Source organism: Mucor mucedo (genome assembly GCF_025094135.1).
Source record: "Mucor mucedo strain NRRL 3635 chromosome Unknown EV154scaffold_17, whole genome shotgun sequence".
NCBI lineage: Eukaryota > Fungi > Mucoromycota > Mucoromycetes > Mucorales > Mucoraceae > Mucor > Mucor mucedo.
The window spans coordinates 410848-430332 of NW_026252301.1; the positions used below are offsets into that span (position 1 = coordinate 410848).

General features: G+C 34.7%; 3 protein-coding genes across 3 annotated transcripts; 1 reads left to right on the forward strand and 2 right to left on the reverse strand.

The window, feature by feature from the left end:
• Nucleotides 1-7647: 7647 nt before the first annotated feature.
• Nucleotides 7648-12047, reverse strand: EV154DRAFT_560448 (uncharacterized protein; the record flags this gene model as incomplete). The annotated part of the gene is made up of 9 exons (XM_051605612.1): nt 7648-7724; nt 7790-7942; nt 8883-9112; nt 9174-9283; nt 9351-9503; nt 10906-11082; nt 11171-11619; nt 11686-11899; nt 11982-12047. The coding sequence occupies 9 exons, from the start codon at nt 12045-12047 to the stop codon at nt 7648-7650; spliced, it is 1629 nt and encodes a 542-aa protein (XP_051460910.1).
• Nucleotides 12048-12501: 454 nt separating this feature from the next.
• On the forward strand, nt 12502-14941 carry EV154DRAFT_549182 (uncharacterized protein; the record flags this gene model as incomplete). Its single annotated transcript, XM_051604855.1, has 7 exons — nt 12502-12637; nt 13253-13341; nt 13660-13748; nt 13805-13878; nt 14015-14021; nt 14073-14142; nt 14672-14941. 7 exons carry the CDS (start codon nt 12502-12504, stop codon nt 14765-14767), a joined length of 561 nt encoding a protein of 186 aa, XP_051460911.1. The 3' UTR covers nt 14768-14941.
• A 1047-nt stretch (nt 14942-15988) lies between these two features.
• Nucleotides 15989-16947, reverse strand: EV154DRAFT_498917 (uncharacterized protein). The gene is made up of 4 exons (XM_051600416.1): nt 16916-16947; nt 16701-16823; nt 16509-16640; nt 15989-16447 (listed from the first exon to the last, which is right to left on the reverse strand). The coding sequence occupies exons 3-4, from the start codon at nt 16628-16630 to the stop codon at nt 16195-16197; spliced, it is 375 nt and encodes a 124-aa protein (XP_051460912.1). The 5' UTR covers nt 16631-16640; nt 16701-16823; nt 16916-16947; the 3' UTR covers nt 15989-16194.
• Between the last annotated feature and the right edge of the window lie 2538 nt (nt 16948-19485).

The following is a 19485-nucleotide window of genomic DNA, read 5'->3' on the forward strand; positions in this document are numbered from 1 at the left end:
TTGCATTGTACTATTTACCATATCAAATCGCAGATAAAATCATTTCATTAATCTCGTACATAATATAACAGCAATTGTTAAAGAAAAAAAATGACAGTATTAGATATCCTGAGTTATACATGTGTAACGCAGGCTAACCAGATATCCCAGAAAAAGTATCCCGTTTTATCAGTAGTCATAGATATAGGCTTTAATTGAGTGATTACAAACTAATCAATAATTTTACCAGCACTTCAAATAAGTCTCAGCACCCCTATTTCATCGAGGACTATTAATCTTATTTTTACTGTTTTTTATCTCATTTTATTTTTTTGTGTTTCTCCGTATACATTATTGACACAAGTCCATAATTAGACTGTTCAAAGGTCGAAACGTTTGTCAAAAGTTAGGTGCAACGCATAGTTAAAAGAGCGGTTTCGTGTACTCGGTGTTGCTGCCGAGTGGGTCACACGGGGTCGTTATAGATACCCACCAAAGATTTTTTTTATTTTTTAGAACTTCTTTTGGATTAAAATAGCACTGGTTTTATTTCTAAATATTACATTGCCAAATATCTTTGCTAGAGAGAAGAAATAAATCTGGTATAAATCCCTGTACAAGATAAAAAAAAAAAAATGTAACCAAACATGAATGCAATCTTGTGCTTGTTTGCTGAGGTTCAACGAGAGGTACGTCCTTTATTTATTGCTTCTCCGGCATTGAACCTTAATACAATAGCCGAAAAACAGATTTTAAGCCCATGCTCTTACTACAACTCCGCACATAAAATATTCGACACTTCCGTTTTGAGCCAAAAAAATAAATAAACCTACTCTTTCTTCGTTCAACGATTCTTTCATATTTTATTACACAATTTATCATGCCACTTACTGACATTACTAACAAAGTCTCTAGAAAAAGCAAGGAACTTTCAGATTTCGATCGTGGAGTCATTTGCGGTTTGGCAGAGCATGCCAAATGGACAGGTACCCAAATCAGCAAAGAATTGGGCGTTCCTAGAACAACCGTTGTTACGATTATAAAAAAGTATCGAACTGAAGGGATCACGACTGTCCAACCTCGTCCAGGAAGACCAGCAAAGCTGACAGCAAGAGCTGAGCATCACCTGACGCTTTTAGTTCGAAGGGACTCCTTTGAACCTTTAAGTGTTCATATGCAAAATCTTGCGAAGGCTACCGATCCAATCAGCCTGACGACATTGAGGAATGCACTTCGCAAAAACGGTTTTTATTCTTGCAGACCTTCCAAAAAACCGTTTTTGAGTCTTAGACATAAAAAAACGCGAAGAGAATGGGTCGACGACAAGATGAATTGGACATTAGATGACTGGAAGAAGGTAATCTGGTCCGATGAGTCGCGATTCGCACTCAGGCACAACGACGGTGGTGTGAGAGTTATTAGAAAGAAGGGTGAAAGGTATATGGATAGATTTGTTTTACCAACATTTAAATTTGGTAAGGGATCAGTGATGGTATGGGGATGTTTTTGGGCAGGCGGTTTGGGCCCTTTGGTGACACTAAAAGGGTCTGTCGATCAAGAAAAATATGTCAATTGTTTAAGTCAAAACTTTCTCCCTTGGCTTGAACAATTGACAGAGAAATATGGTCATGACTTTATTTTCCAAGAAGACGGTGCCCCATGCCATACAGGAGGATATACGAGGTGGTGGAAAGAGAAGGCTGGGATTGCAGGCTTTGAGCGATGGCCCGCTCAAAGTCCCGATTTGAATCCGATTGAGAACCTTTGGCGCCTCCTGGGACAAAGGATTGCTAAAAGAAGAGCCCAGCTTCAAAATCTTAATGAATTGGAGGTTGCACTTCATCAGGAATGGAAGTTGTTGGGGGATGAAGTGTGTCATAAGCTTGTAGAAAGTATGCCCGATAGATGCCGGGCAGTAAAAAAAGCTCGTGGCTCAAATACCACTTATTAACGTAAATAAAAAAGTTTCTTTTTACAAAATATATATATATATTGCTATTTTGTCAAGTTTGGTAGAATTTGAGATACCTTTTATTAACAAGTTTTTGGTTTTAAAAAAATGCATGACTAAAGGAACTCAAATTTTTGTGAAAAGTGTCGAATATTTTCGGTGCGGAGTTGTATACATACCATTGTTATGCGACAAATCGAGCGCGTTCCTAATTTTTCTTTCTTTTTAAACACCTACTAAAGTGCAATACACCTTTTCGGGCTTGCACCTGTCAAAACCACTTCTTTTTATCTTTTTCTTATCCTCAGATCTGTGACCTCTTAGTAGGCACAATTACCTCATTCTCTTTTACAAATTTTTCCAATTTCTTTAATTTCAGTGACTGATTTATACGTCCATCACTAAATAAATAGGCATCCATAAGACCTCTCCTAAATAAAAATCCTCATCTATTAATTTACTCATATTTTAATACTTTGACTTATTGGTTTTATATTTTATTCAGCTCTATTATCATTCTGATTGATCCTTTGATTACATTTTATCATTGTATCTTTTATTTATAAGCATATAAGCTATACTTAATTCCATTTATTTTCTATCTGTTCAGCTTCTGTTTAAACTAGCTGTGGTACTCACACAACTCGCAATTATAAAGACCTTCTTTACTAAACTCTATTTTATTTTAAGAAATACTCTTTATCACGCTTATACTACTAGCATACTCCTATTTCACCATATCAATCTTTTTATATATAGTAAACCCTTAAGATTAAGTATTAGTACAAAAGTAATGACGAATACTTCAAAGCTTTTGCCCTTTACAACAGAACAGAATATACTACACCTTGCTGCTTTTGAAATAGCAAAACATTTGGGCTAAGCACATACTGAAATACACGCACCATACTTTTTTAAAGAAGAAAATCAATGTGGTTTTGAGTGTGAGCTCATGGTTTTAGTCTAAATTTTATTGTGTTTTTGGGTTTTGATTTTTATGAGATAAAATATATAAGTTTGAAAAAATGTTAAGGATTGTGGAAGTGCATTATAAAAGTATCCTGACTTATTGTTTTGAAAGTAATTAGACATGTCGCTGACACAAATGTCTCGCTGCGCGTCGAATACTTTTTTGGTGAGAAAAGTTCACTGTTGGTCATTTTTTGACTTTGGAAGCCTTCTTCGTTTTGTTGTCGAGTTGAGGCAAAATCATATAAAAATGACTGTTGGCAAGCAAAAGTTGAATGAGATCATTCATTGATCGTAAATCCAGACCGAGAAGTGGTAGATACAAAAGTAATTGAATCTTTAGTATACATGACGTTTCCATCATTGTCTCTCCACGTGATATCATACTTATCGACTTTTGGTATGGTTGCATGTAAAATTACTGGTCTTTTAAATGTATAAGCAACAATCTGAGGGCATCCGTAACAATCAAACCAAAGACTCAAGTCATCAAGACAGGGAGCTTTTGATGATTGCAACTTTTTCAAGGTATATGCTTCGTTTAGCCCATATGTGTTGTAATTAGTGTTAGCATACTTTGTAAAGGTAACTAACATCATTTTCTTTACTTGAATTCAAGCGATTTCATTTTCAAATACAGCGAGGCTTACAGCACGATACCCGTAATTACCATCGGAATGGGGGTTGACAAACCCAAGTACATCGTTGACCCATATACCATCTAGCAATCCAAACAGACCACTGTAATCTGCTTCACGAGTTACGACAGTGGAAGGCTCGTATCTAGAAGAAAAAATATTGGTGTCATTGTTGTAAAGTAATTAAAAAATATAACATACACCCAATACTTTGACTTGGTCCGCTTGATCACGGCTGTTGATGCCTTTGCGAAGACTGAAGGTAGGTTTTTTTTTTTTGGGGGTTGCTATTCCACTATAAGTGCTTACTGCTTCATTTTCTTGACTTTTTTTTTCTCTATAGAGATTTTGTCATCTTCGTACTCCACACCAAGTTTGTTTCTTTTTGTGTCTTTTGGTAGACCCTTTTAGATTTCCACTGTTTCAGGAGCAAGGGCAGTATACAAACGGTCGGTCGAGTACTTGACAATCAAAGAATCCATGTCTTTTAAAAGATCAGCTGATTCCTGTTGACTCCTCAAGACTTTACACAAAGACAGCAATTTTTCAAGTCTTAGCTGAACTTCATTTTTGTATTGTTACCTGATTCAGGACAACCGTAGCAACATTTTTAATAAAATTCCACATGTTGGTATGGTTATCTCGACAGAATTGCTGTTGGATATTTGTCAAATCTGTTACAATGAGGTTATTCACACTTCTTGTTTCAAGCATTTAGTCACCAAGAGAAATTATTATTATAAGCCAAAATACAAAGAGGCATAGATAGGTTAAAGAATATGCACAAAATAATTTTATTTATTATGACTACAACTTCACTAACTATTGAATTCTCAAATGCCTTCTATATGTAAATTTTCAACCTTACCTTCAATGCTTCACTCGGCGTTGTTCCTGCACGCATAAGACTGATTACAAGCTCTTGGTCTTCTGCATTGAGCTTGCGATTGTTGTGATAAGCTCTTCTATCCTCACTCAAGGGATGATTAGGCTCAAAACAGCTGGTTCTGATTGTCCATGGCCGTCCGACAGCTCTCGCATTCTTACGAACATATACAAATGCCGAGCACCCTGTTCTTCCAATGGTTCGATTGGGTCTTTGCGTAACACTCTCTAATCCCTCACCAGTTCCAATATCCTCTTCATCTAGTTTTACAATTAATTTATCGGATTATTATACGACCATATCGCAGATTTAAATTTATATTACCTCCACCCTTCTTTGCGGCACGGTATTTGCCAAAATACTTACAAATCATCTTGATGTATGATTTATCGCTTTTACAAGCCTCAGAGGGGATGTTGTTTGCTTCACTGAAAGACTGTATTTTCAGTCTTGCAGTGTCCTTGTCGATAAAGGTTTTTCCCACGGGAAACTCGGCTTCGATAGCAGCCTTCAATTCGATGATTCGTTCATTAATGGAAACAGTCTTGACAAAAGAAGAGACATGTCGTGTGGCTTCGACACTAACGTCTTACTCCTCAGGCTCACTAAGCCATTCCAAGTCGAAGTCGCCAGTCGTTGTTTCCTCGGCAATAGCTTGCTCAGCGTTTTGTCTGTCAAAGGGTCTTCTCGAAACTGTCTTTGGTTTCTTCGGCAGGGTTTATTAAAGATAAAAGACTGTTGATCAACAATTGGCTTTCGCTCAAAGATTGGTGTAAATCGTTTGAATTCATTTCAAGAATAAAAGTTTAAAAGAAAGCCGTACACAAGTGTGGTGCGCCAGCGCCAGAAAAAAGTTCATGTGCAAAAAGTCATTTTTGGTCCGACCCGGAATTTATTATTTGACCGGCACAGAAAAGTATGGTGCGCGTATAATTAGCCTTCCCTTTTTATTATTTTGCTTTTTTTTCTTTGGGTGTCCAATGAGTAATTACAGAGTCCTTGTCAAGTTCACTACAATAAAGGGACAAGAGACGGGTCTTTAAACACTTTGTCATATCGTAAGTTATTTTACATTGTTGTCATCACTTGCTAATTATGTACTTCCAAGACAGTTTTCCTTTTTTTATTATGTTGTCGAGTCATGTTTCACTGGAATATAAACGCTACTTGAAGACCAAAGTAAAGGTACGTACGTTATTCCCGGCTTTATTTATTCATGTATCCTTTACTTACATTCTCATCTGTATAGGCTTGGTTTGGACCTGAACTTTATTATTTATACAATGCCCAGGTAAGAACACCCGCTTGTACAGTTTTATTTTGTATACTAACCAAAAGGTTTAGAGCCCTTTCACAGAATCAACTTGAGGCCTGGGCAACATGAAGGTGTAGGAGCTAAATGTATTGTAAACGAGAGAGAGGAAATGAGTACACGTGTGGGGATCCAGCTTACAGCCAAAAAAAAAAAAAAGATATATCCAAAACGACGCTATTCAATGTTTATACTGAAAGGAGATATTCCAGATGTTTGTGCACAGACGATCATGTAAATTGGGGTTGTTGTTGTTAAAAAGACGTTCCTGGGATGCAAAGAAAGAAACAACAATCAATGTATAAATACGATCTCTGTTTATACGATAGATTTTATGCTACATTTGGACCTTTGTTAACGATGGGAGAAGAGGAATAAAGTTTTTGTTGTCCCATTTGCGTTGAATAAATGTCGATTCTGTATACATGTGTCCGTATGTGTGTTACAGGAGAGGATGTAGTATCTCTTTTTTAAAAAGCATATTGAATAAATGTATTTTTATAAACAATCAGCAGCATGTGATCAAGTCTATATAAAAGAGAGATATTTTGATTAAGGAAAAAATCATCTTTTTTATATCATTTCAAATGAACAGCCATAACAATACCTCTGCCTCCATTACCGCTATCAAGTCCACCACCACCACCACTACCAACAGCAAGTAACAATGAGCATTGTATACGAAGGGCATTATATATATATATATAAAAAGACTAAAATCAATAGTTTTTTTTCTTGTATAGAGATGAATCTCTTTCCAAATGACTCTTTTTTCCTTTTGCAATATAAGTAAAGAAATAGCCACTGTTTTTTTATATATGAATCCTTTTTATACTTGATGCTAGTAATTGTGCTTATTTTTTTTCAAAAGAGACTACGATATATAGGATAAAGACTCTACATTTATAATGGTGCTCCTTTTCCTTGTTCATTGTCCATGTAAGTGAAAGTGATACCACCTAGATTAACGCTAATCGATGACACACGTACATCCATACCAACACTTTGACTTTATAAAAATAATCAATCTATTCCTGTATCCCTTCTCATTCATTCCAATAACTGCCTCGGTGATGTCGAGTATGAACACTAAACAGCGTCCATCGTATCCACCATTATGTGTATATTAAAGAATAACATATAACATGTCCTTGAAACTCTGGTATTTTAAAATTTATTTTTTCGTGTCTTTGGCCTTGTTGGAAGCCTCTTCTTGAAGTGTCTCGGGTGCTATAATTTCGCAGTCTGCTTCATATAACGCTATTTCAATCATTTCCTGGTAACGATCAGGATCTAATAAAACGACAAGTTTTTCAATAAGTTCATTCCTTATACTAGTCGACGTATTGTTTACAGTTTGACTTGATGTCCATCAAGTAGATGGCTAATCCTTCCGTTACTTGTGCTTCCATTTTGTTTAATACCTCCATTTTGTTAAATAAAATGGTTAAAAGCGAAACAAAAAAAAAAAAATGTCACAAATACTTCAAAAGCTTACATGACATACTATGTGATTGAATTTATTAAAAATATCATGAGCAGCAGTAAAAAGGGCAAACAGAGACTATTGATTGGCGTCATCTTAGATTTACATTTTTTAAAATATCAATATGGATGTATGTGGGAGAGTGTAAATTACTAAAACTAATGGTAATGCATATGTTTTTCATCAACAGTCTTGATTAAATTAATAACAGCATTTCTCCATCGATACATATCCCCGGTTTTTTCTAGGAAACGTTGAAGTACATTTGGCCTGGTAGGAATTGGTACTACAGTAGTCGCTTGATTTAAGGGTACTTTCTATTTAAGGGTGGATTTTGGAAAAACAGCTTCCGTCCTCCGCATTAACGCCACTATTCTATTTAAGGGTGAGATTTCCGAAATTTTTGCTCACCCTTAAATTGAGAAACTACTGTAATGAATACGCTCTGTGAGTATAAACATCTTCATGTAACTTGACAGCGGACTCCAAGTAGAACTGACCGTCTATAAAGAAAAAAAAATACAAATCAGTGCCGGCCTAATAGAACGTACTAATGAGATTTACTTACCGTAGAATCTTACAACATATTCAGGTATGGGTAAAGTTAAATCCGTTGAAGCCGTGATATAATCAATTGATTTTTTACAAGCAGAAGATAATTTAACCAAATCTTGATTTTCTTTTTTATCAACATTATTAAAATTAATGCCTCCAGAAAATTCTATCAAAACAGGGGCGATTTTTTTTGTTTTTTAAACTAAATCCGACTCCATCCCATTTTTGATTGTCGGTCATATGGGTGCGGACCTCGTACCTATCAAAACAAAAAATATTTAATAACGTACATTATGAAAATAATATAAATACTAATATTCACCATTAATAACCCTATGAAATCGTTGATATCAATAAAAAGATTCGTAAGAATCCTAATTATCGTATTAACGGCTGTTGTTCTTTCTAATTGCGTGCAAAGCAAAGGGTTCAAAGGACTATTCATAAAATTTAAATTGTAAAAAAAAAAAGGGGGGGGGGGAGTTAGTTGCGGATTATACGTATATTGAATTTTTTTGCATACTAATGGTTTGAAAGTGTCTCAAACATTTCCATCAAATCAAAGTCAGTATTTTCTCCTGTGTTCTTTCGGACGAGATTACGTAACGTGCATAATTATTTTACTGACTCTCTGCATGCGAAACTATCGTGTATTGGCTGATACAGCAACACCAAGTCTCTCAACATCCCAAGACTTCTTCTTCTCTACATCCTCTAAGTGTTCATGGTGATGTCTCACTTTTTTCTTGACAAATCACTTTTTTGTTTTTGTGCCAGGAAAAGGAGTGTTTTTATGCACGTTAGCAGCATCATTATCATACTGCCTTACCTCTTCCAAAAGGTAATCATCCAAAACGATGTTTGCTTTGGACAAAGTGCCGTAGTTCAGCAACCACCCAGAAAAATCTGGTAGGCCATATAATCCTTGTGATCATCACGGATCAATGACTGTAAAATGTAGTTAAGTTTACTAGTTTTATAAATATTTAAATTAAAAACTTACAGACAACTCAGAATAAACTGATGGCCGCAGTCCAGTAGCAGCGGGGGGAGCAGCATTTCTTCAAGTCTTGCCAATCTTTAATGCACAGGGAGTGTCGCTCAACCTGCAATAGTAGTATTGAGCGCCAGCACAAAAGAAATAGCAATTGCTGGCGTACGTAATTCACGAGAGCTTGTTACAGATTCTTTAATTTTGGACAAGAGGATAGCGGCCGCCTCACTAACCTGAAAGGTAGGAAGATCCATATCATTTTTAATTTGTTCAATTACTTCTCGACTAACAAGCCCTGTAAGTCTCACATCATCAAGATTTATAAGAGAAGAACCAGTAAGCCTTTTAGAAAAAAATTAATAAATATATTATTCAATACATATTTGAAAATGGACACACTTACAATCGATATTGTAAATGGCCTTCTTTTAAATTATTGACCATGTTCGACTCGTTTGTGATAATATTGGACATGGTAGAGCTATCTTCTACCGAAACAAGGTTTGTTTGGATCTACCAGACTGTGAGTTGTTAATTTGAATATACCAGACAATAAACAAAAAAAAATTTAAGTACTCACTGTCTTTCCAATATTGCCGAGAACACTATCTTGGACCTCCCTTACAACACTTGTTGACTGTTCCCGCAAGTAAGTGGAGCTGGCAGTATTTGACCTCGTGCTCCAATATTCCATATAGCTTTTGTGGAAAGTACTATGCACAACATAATGGTTCTATATATATATATACACATATATAGCGCCTAAGGTTGTTTTGTTTGTTTGTTAGTTAATGTTTATTCAATTTACTAAAACAAAAACTTAAGAGCTATATCTTACATGTTACCTTTCCATAACACAAAGAAAATAAGAATTTAGAAATAGTTCTAAATCCTTATGTTCTTTGGACATTTAAAAGTCAAATTTCCCTGCTGAAAAGCCCTTTTCAGCGGCAGAAAATCTGAAAAGGGTGCTTGAAATGTTTGTAATTTCAAGCACTCCTTTTATCAAAAGTTGACCCAATGAATACCACCGAGTTCTCAGTACTTCTTATAATTAGCGTTAGCCTTAAAATTTTAACTGTGACATTAAGGAGTTACCTCTAATAAAACGTGCGATCTTTCGATATCCGTTAACACGAATATAAAATATATCATGAACGAGTATTGGCTTACACTCGTTAATGATATAAGAGAAAAACTACTAGAAACGGGGAAGGACAGGAAAAGGGAATGTAAAGGAAAGGAAAGAGTGGGAAAATGAAGGTAAGGGGAAAGGAAGGTAAGATGAGGAAAAGGGAAAAGTGAAGGAACGCGAAGGTATTTGTATCTTTTGATCAATAAATCACTTGATAGCGGGGATTCATAGCACTTTGGAAAGTCCCAGAACGTTCTCGCCTCATTAAACACTTAAGCAATGCTATTTATGATATATTAGGGCGTTAAATAAACATGTAAACATCGAGTGCTATTGGTCCAGAATTTCACTTTATCAAAAATATAATTTTATACTTGTTTTTATGTTTATTACGCCCCCGTCTTGATGTTGTACCGCACACAAAACAAAACATCAGCCGCCGTTTTTACATAATCCTCTCATCTCACCTTGAATTAGATGGAAGCTACAAATTCTCCACTTACAACAAAACAGGCTTCATACAGGTATTACTTGAGTATTCATAATGAAATTCACTATGGACCAAGATATGGCAGTTATTACCAAAATCTGCATAAATTCTCCAATTTTTTTTTTGCGAGCCAATGATATCTCGTATGAGATCTATATTTACTTTTATGTTTTTGGTAGGAAAAAAAAAGTACCAAAAAAGACATAGTTTTATTTATAAACTCATACGAAATACTATCCCCAATGCAAACGAACTTTTAAAACTAAAGTTTTTTTGAATTTTGGAAGAGTTACAGCCATTTGAATTTTTTTTTTTTCAGCTTCAGGAATTGGTGATTGATATGTAAATCAGCGTTTTTCCACCCATTTTTCAGGAAAGGGGTATACATAAACCGACCAATGTTAAGGAACTTCTTTTTTCCTTTTTTTTTTTTTTTTTTTTTTTTCCAGTGAATAAACCAATCAGAAACACGAAATTTTTGCATGAAAAAAAAAGTGAGGGAGCTGTTACGTGAGGGATGTCCCCGGTGGCCATGATTAAATGCACTTTTGCTTTTACACTCTCACCATTCCATCTTTCGACAATCAACCCATGTTTACCAAGGCTTTTTATCTCATCAACAATCGATAAGAAGAAGGAATCTAAGTCCTTGGGCTTACCAGGAATAGTGACAAGTTGAACCATGTACTGATTTGTATATTCTATGTCAATCATTGCTTCTGAAAACATAAAGCTAACTTTACCTTATAGATGGGTCGAAATTAAGTTCCAGTACATGCACAATTGTCATTTCTTGCTTCGATTTTGACTGATTGACAACTCCATCGACAAAGAGTACCAGAGCAATATCTTCGGGAGACTGAAAAAGGTCGGCAGCTTTTAGAGCCTTGTAGTCCTCACCGTCAAAGTAATCAGAAATGTTTCCTGGATTTTCCTTGCGATCATGACGGTAACGTAACTTTTGTCGTGTTTCCTCATGACTTAAAAGCTTAGACAGCTGATCACCAACGGACATCATCTTTATTGTTTGGACTGGAATTAACACGGAGCCAGGAACCTCGCTTTCGTATCTACTTTCTTTACATACAGAGCAAACTTTTTCATCTTGGGTAATATCAAAGAGCTGACAAACATTTTTGCAATTATCATACTCATGAGCTTTGATTGTTCTTTCCTTTAGAAGAGTAGACACAGGACCGGCATAAAAAATATGGGGGTTATATTCTGTCATTAATGGAATATTCAGTAATGTCTGTATGTATGTATATGGATGTATAGAAAACCCTTTACCTTCGGCTAATTTTTCATGATCTCTGATAACAGTATTCATAAGGCGCACAATCTGACGATGGCATCCAGAAAAGACTTGGAAGGATGTGACGATATCATACAACTCGATACTCCTTAGCTTTGATGTAGTAAACGCGTGCTCTTGGATAGAGGCTTCATCATAAACGTGTCCTTCGTCACCAGGGCTAAAATTGCAAGAGGCCTTTAATGTTCTCTGCTCGTTAGGATCAAAAAAAATCTCGAAATAAAGTTTAAAATTAGTATTTTGATTTTGTGTATGCCCATTTTATCATAACTGTCATACTAGTTTGGGAGGTATTAGCCGAGGTTGACACTCTGGCTGTCTCTACATTATCGACCATAATGATTTATTTATTCTGAACAGCGACACTGTGTTCGATATGAACAGCATGCATACGCTTGTCGTTACGAAAATTTACACGGGTGGTCGAACTTTCGATTGCATTGGTCGCACGCAATAGGAACGGAAAGCTTCATACGGTTGAATTGGTTTTGCATTGTAGAAGAGAAATGTAATATTGGTTGTTATTAAAGAGTAAAAGTTAGTAGGTTTCTATAAATTATTTATATAAAAAGTTGCTGGCTTGTGCACGACAATGTATGAAATTAATATATTAAAGAATGTGCATAAATTTATATGGCCAATTGTTTTTTTTTGTTTTTTTTTTGTTTGTTTGCTGATTTATCCTTAATTTATCATTGTACTCTGTTCGTCCCTTTAATTTGAATGTTTAATTTATTAAGATGAATAAAAATTCTAGCAGCAACATAATGTGAACATCCACAAGCGATGATATGGTTAGGGCTGTCTTTAATGAGGTAATTGAACTCAAATCATCGGTTTTGAGATTGGATGAACGGTTTGCTATTCAGTTTTCACCTGCACCAAGTAACGAAAATGTAACCAGTTCTTGCGCCTTCGCAACTGCAGGTGATAAATCGATGATAATTTAGGAAAAATGACAAGTAAGATTAAGCAGATTGCAAAAATTAACTGAACTTTTATTAACATAAAATTTAGGGGTCCTTTATATACGTATTGAATTCGACCTCCTTCTTAGACAGGGCTAGATGACAGGCAAGATTATGACCGACACGCCATATCTTGAAAGTTAGTAATTCAATGAGAATCATATAATAGAAGAAAGAGTGGTGCACGTTTCTGTAATAGGTCTGTAGTGTCACTTGACGCGTACATTTAAAAGTCATCAAAGTACATTCAAAAGTTTATCGTGTTTGTACTTTTAAACCTCGCTTGTCATTGGCCTCCGCTAATCTGATTAGTACAATATTTGAATAATGTCTTTTTATAATAATTGTATAATAAATGTATACTTTTGCACTTGTATTTAGCTTGATGAATATCGTGCTAGTTTGTTAAGTCAATTATGAGTATTTAATATGCAACATTAAAAGAAGTGTTTATAAAATTATCGTAATGGATAAAAATATGCTGTGTGGATCAAGTATATATGAATATATAAAGCTCGATCACAACAGCAGGTACTATAGTGTTTACAGTTATGTGATAATTATGTGTAAAAAGCTGTCTCTCAAGGGATTGACTTTGTAGCCAAGGAAAGAGAGATGGCCAGAGTCAATGCCCATCCGGATAGTTTTGGTGCCCAAAGTATCGTGACTACCTTGCCAGGGGCTAGTAGGATAGAGTTCTAGCCAACGCGTACAAACATAACACATTGCGCTAATACATGTATTGATGCATTGATCGTCTACTGTATCTGTGAAAAAAAAACCCCCATCAACTCTTCCGCAGAGATAGGCCACGCAAAATGTAAGGAATTTATACTGCAGTTTCTGAGCATCACTCGCCGCTTACGATATGCAATGATTCATGAGGGTACAGTTGCCACCAGTTGGGGGAGTCTCTCACCTTAAGAGAGAACATAATATGCTTTGAAACTTGAAAGCGATATCTTGGATTATGGATATCAGATCTACAAGTGCAACAAGAAATGGGTAGCTAATCTGCTCATTCAAAACACAATAAAGGGGCGACGCCAAAGGAAAAGACGAAGGGTAAGGTTAATTTCAATAGTTAAGTGAAATCTTATAAATCTCACAAATTAACATAAAATAGGGTTGGGGTTTCCCCCGTTGTAGAGGCTCAAGTAGTAGAACTTGAAGCACCAACTGCAGCTAGAAATACCAGACGTAGATAACATTCTTCTGATTTTTTATATCAATTTAAAAACGTTTTAGCTTTGAGTTCTCTTTTTCTTTTCTTCCTATATTATTTTATTTTGTCTTTTCTAAGGTATGCAATGCTATTGACCTATTTCCTGTTCAGTTAAATGGTAAGATATGTTATTTTACACTTATTAAACTAATAAAAATTGTTTGTACAGTTACACAAGCATCACAAGCATTACAAAAAAACTGAGGCACAAATCCGTAACACTTGCTATAACTGAATCGGTAAACAAATTTTTGTCAGAATAGATGTGATTATGAATACTCTTTTTTTTTTTTTTTTTTTTTTTTTTTTTTTGGAATATTAATGTTATTATGTGGTTCAGACCTCACCCCAAGCATTGGCATTATGCTTTGACTATTAAATCTGCAGGATCTCATGTTCTGTTTAAATATCTTCAGTGGTGGATATTAAATTTTGCACATTTCCTAAATTCCATTCCATATTGATAATTATAGAAATGCATTCCAATTCATCATTTCCGAAGGGCCTTTCATTATGGACGAGCATTCCAATCAATATACATTCTTTCATTTTCAAATTTTAATTAAAGAAAATACGTTGTAGACTGAGAAATTCGAGAGATAAAGCAACGAATTAAGAATAAAAATAAAGAAATTTGACGAAGTAAAATTATCAAACTGCAAAAATAAACTAAAGTCTTTATTATACAATAAATTGGGTTCTTTATATACATATTCAGGGCTGGCTGAATATCAATCATTAAAGTGAAACCTGTCAAATATACAATAGGCGTATTGTCAATTAAAGATCGAGCATCTCATGGTACCTTCGAGAATCTTGTTATTGACGAGCGATCATATCATTGGATTGTATTATCTGGAATAAATGTATGACTATTGTTTTCTATATGTTGATGAGTAATCAATGCGTAGTAAATAGAGTGTAATAGCATGTATTTGATTTAAAGAGTAATGCAATAATGATTTATAGAAAGGTTATCAAATAAGAAAGAAAGAATTGCTGATAGAGTTATATCTGTATATAAGCTCGATCACAACATAGACCTATAATGTGCATCTGAAATAATAATTTCAAAAAAAAAAAATTGGTAATTTTATCCACCAATTTCTTTAAAATTAGTAGTTTTTTTCAGCATTTTAATGGGACCAATGCATCTAGATAACCCTATTTTGTTTTTTAAAATAAAGAAAGCCAATCGTTGGTCCTCTATTTCCGTTATGTTTGCGCATATCACATATTATATCCAATTGGGACATGGGAATATCAGTTTTTATTAGCGAAAATTTACCCGGAGGATAAATAGTGCCAATTATATTAGTATGTATTAGACAAATAATGTGAAATAAACACTAAAAAAATTGGGGGGGGGGGATTTGCTCAAAAGGAAAAAAAAACTACCAACAATAATAGTGTATTTGTCACTGGTTGGTTGGAAAAAACTACCAAGAAAATTGGTATCAAAACCCTCGTTTGGTGGTTCCACAAGCTCACATCCACCAATATATTTGGTTATGCGTAGGGTAGAAAAAGCAACAATAATCAGTAAATTGGTAATAAAACTACTATGCTTCCATTTCTAGTGATAATCATTCTTAATATATTGATGTCATGGATATGGATTTATTTAATGTAGCAATAATATAGCAGATCACCACATGTGAATGTGCATGTACATGTGTGTGTGTGTGTGTGTGTGTGTATGTATGCCCATGTGAGTGTGTGTGGTATGAATTATTAAAATTAATGGTAATGCATGTGTTTTTTATCAACAGTCTTGATTAATTAATACCAGCATTTTTCCATCGATACATATCCCCGCTTTTTTCTACGAATCGTTGAAGTACATTTGGCCTGGTAGGAACTGGTACTACGAAATACGTTCTGTGAATATAAAAATCATCATCTAACTTAACAACTAATTCAAAGTAAATATGAGCGTCTATAAAAGAATTATCAAATTAGTGCACGCCTCATAGAACTTACTTGTAATATCGTAGATATCAAATGGGTCTTTAAGAATAATCAAAGTAAAGATAACCTTTTATTAAGAGTTGAATGAGCTCGTATTTATACTTTTACGAAGCTGTGTCTAAACTAATAGTAGATCCAATCGGGATTTACTATTCAATCGTTTATCCATTTGAATTGAATAAATGTTTATCCATGTATTCTTATTCGTTCATAACAATCTTTCCATGATTACGATCTCCAGTCTGTCTACTGAGATCTAATATTGGATTTCTATTGTTTCTATGATTCAATACATCTGCGATACAACATTACTGATATAATTACGTACCATAAAACCTTACAACATACTCAGGTACAGGTACAGTTAAGTCTGTTGTAGCGGTTATATAATCGATGGACTTTTTACAAGCAGAAGAGAGTTTTTCCAGATCATGATTCTCTTTTGTACAGCTGTTATTAAATTGAATTCCTCCAGAGAACTCAATTAATAAAGGTGTTAGTTTTTTGTTGCTAACACAGAATCCAACTCCATCCCATTTCTGATTTTCGGTCATATGCGTGCACACTTCATACCTATCAAAAATAAACTGTTTTTAACATGTATAATTAAAGTAATATAATTACTAATATTCACCATTTAAAACTGATTACATCGTTCACATCAATGAAGAGATTGGTAAGAATGATGATGGTAGTATTAACAGCGGCAGTTCGTTCTAACTGTTGACCAAGCAAAGGATTCAAAGGGCTATCCATTAAATTTAAGCTGTAAAAAAAAAAAGAAAGAAGGTTAAAGGAGCACTCAGCAAATAAAACATTTACGTACTAATGATTGGAAAGAGTCTCAATAAAGTTTACATTCAAATTTATATCAAACCTTGTAAAATAAACAAAACTTGCAGAGATATATACATCCACCTTGTTATAGTAGTCATTACCATAAAAGTTTCTAGAAAAATAAAATAAAAATCTATTTAGAACATGCCCCCTATTTTTTTTTTTTTTTTTTTTTTTTTTTTTTTTTGGTTTTGTTATAGTTACCACATCGTACGATTCCATCAAATCAAATTCAACATTTTCTCCAATACTTTGTCGGATTATACGTCGTAACCTATGGGAACTTGGCACGGACTTCACCAGTTTAGCTAGAAGTGCAGTAGCTTCTTCACTAATTTGGAACATAGGCAAAGCAGTATCATCGAGAGCTTGACCACCAACACCGATAACACCGAGAGTTTCACCAATTCTACCACACAGAGCTTCACCAATTCTACAACACAGAGCGTCACCGATACCACCACAGGTAGGTACACCAATACCGAGAGTTGTTCCAACACCGAGAGTTGTACCAATACCGAGAGTTGTACCAAAACCGAGAGTTGTAACAACACCGGGAGCTGTAACAACACCGGGAGCTGTAACAACACCGAGAGCTGTACCAACACGGAGAGCTTTACCACCAACACCCAGAGCCTTATCGACACCTGCACAAAGAGCTTCACCACCGTATTTGCACTATGAATCTTGCTTTTTTACAGTGGCCAGTGGGAGCAACAACTATATACATTTTGACTTAATTATCATAAAATGTGTCTAATCAAACATAACAATGATTCATTTAGAACTATACCTCTTTTTTTTTTTTGTTATAGTTATGTACCTAATATTTTTATGCATATCATCCAAGCAAATAGTTGTAGAAACTCATTTAGACGTAACCTGGGTTGATACCAACTTGACACCTGAAAATTAGACCTAACACGGAGATTCATTCTTGTCCAGATTTCTAATGAGAAGCATTCATTAAAGTAATTCACCTCACTTTTTTAGAATATCACTTGCTACAGGTCGATGGAAGCTTTAGTTGGGGGTTGGGTCAAAGCACCAGCTTAAACTGTTAACTAAATTCTTCCGAAACTACAACTCCAAAGCATTGCATCGCAACCTTACATCATCACTAACCGCATTTCGCTCTTTTGTCGGAAGAGATTTCAAAATCCTCGTACAACTACTCCCAACACTTTTACAAAAAGCAAATGTTTTTTAACCCTTCATTGTTCGATGAAAATCAAGATTCCTTTAGATCCATGTTTGAATGCTTTGACAATCTTGGCTTACTCGCTTCACTGGTATATATGGAAAAAATTGACAATTTTAACTACCACAAAAAAATATTAGATATAACTGTGTCAAAGACCATCACAGCTATGGACGACTTACATCTTACGACCGTTAAACCAGTTTGATATTTTGCAGGATGTCTTGATTAACAAGACCTGTGAGTCTATTACCACCAAGGTTGAGAAGAGACGAAACAGTGAATCTTTCAGAAAAAACATTAAAAATATATTTTTTACTACTTGTTTGAAAATGAACACACTTACAACTTAAATTGAACAATTCCTTCCTTCAAATAATTGGCGTTATCGAATTCGTCTGTAAACGTATTTTGTTTACTACTGGAAGAAGACTCAAAGGCATTATCTTCTGCAGCCATGGTTGGTTTTATCTAGGCCTGTCAGTTTGTTTGACGATATCAGCTGACAAAAACATGTTTCAAGTACTCACTCTCCTTTTTAAAGTGCTGAAGACACTTTTTTGTATTTCCTGTGGAACATTTGAAGACTCCTCGCGCAAATAAGATCTGGTGGCTGTTGAAGACCTAGCGCTCCAATTTTCTATATATCTTTTGTTGAAGGCACTGTCTACAACATTACGTATCTAGAGAAAAAAAAAAACTTTCGTTTAAGTAAACTATTGTTTTAAGTCAAATTCAGATCTACCTTAAACCTATTAATTGCACTGGTAATGTCGATGGTATTGACTATATTGGTTTTGGCTAATGCTCTTAGCAACAGTTGGTAGTATGAGGAGTTTTTCAAGCGCTCGTCTTTGCTCGCCAACTCTGCAAACGCAAATTATTCACATGGAGGAACAAGTTTACGTGCAGACTCAAGGCAAATAGTATAAGTCCTGTCAATCTTTACTTTTCTTTTAGTCATTGAGATTAGGGAAGATGTAAAATGTATTGAAATGACTCAATATGATATTTCCAATAATTTTGAGCATTTTTTTTTTTGGCTTGAAATAACGTACGGGGAAGAACTAAAATGTTGAGGAACTCAAATATTGATATTATCACAAAAAAATGTTTTTTAATCGTTTTGCATGGGGTAAGGAAAGAAGTCACGCTAAAAAATACGTCACTTTTTTTTTGGGTAACTATACGGACACCGTTTTTTTTGGTGTAAGAAATATTTAGGGACACAGTTTTTTTGTCCGGCCCGGATTTTTTTTTTTTTTTTTTTTTTTTTTGCACTATAAAATAATTTCAGGGACACTGCTTTTTTTACGGACACCGTTTTTCTTTACGGACACCGTTTTTTTTTTAAGCACACCGTTTTTTTTACAGATGTTGTGTTTTAAGGTAAAGTAAAATTATAAAAAGACTATAGGAGTAGTTTGAGACTGTTTATAAGATTGTCCTTTATTAATAAATGAAATGTACGAGTATTTATATAAAAGACTGTCTGCTTGGTTCATATTTCTACTGCTATCTGGAAGTTATCATTGATTAACTAAAAATGAATACGATTATTACATAGTCATTA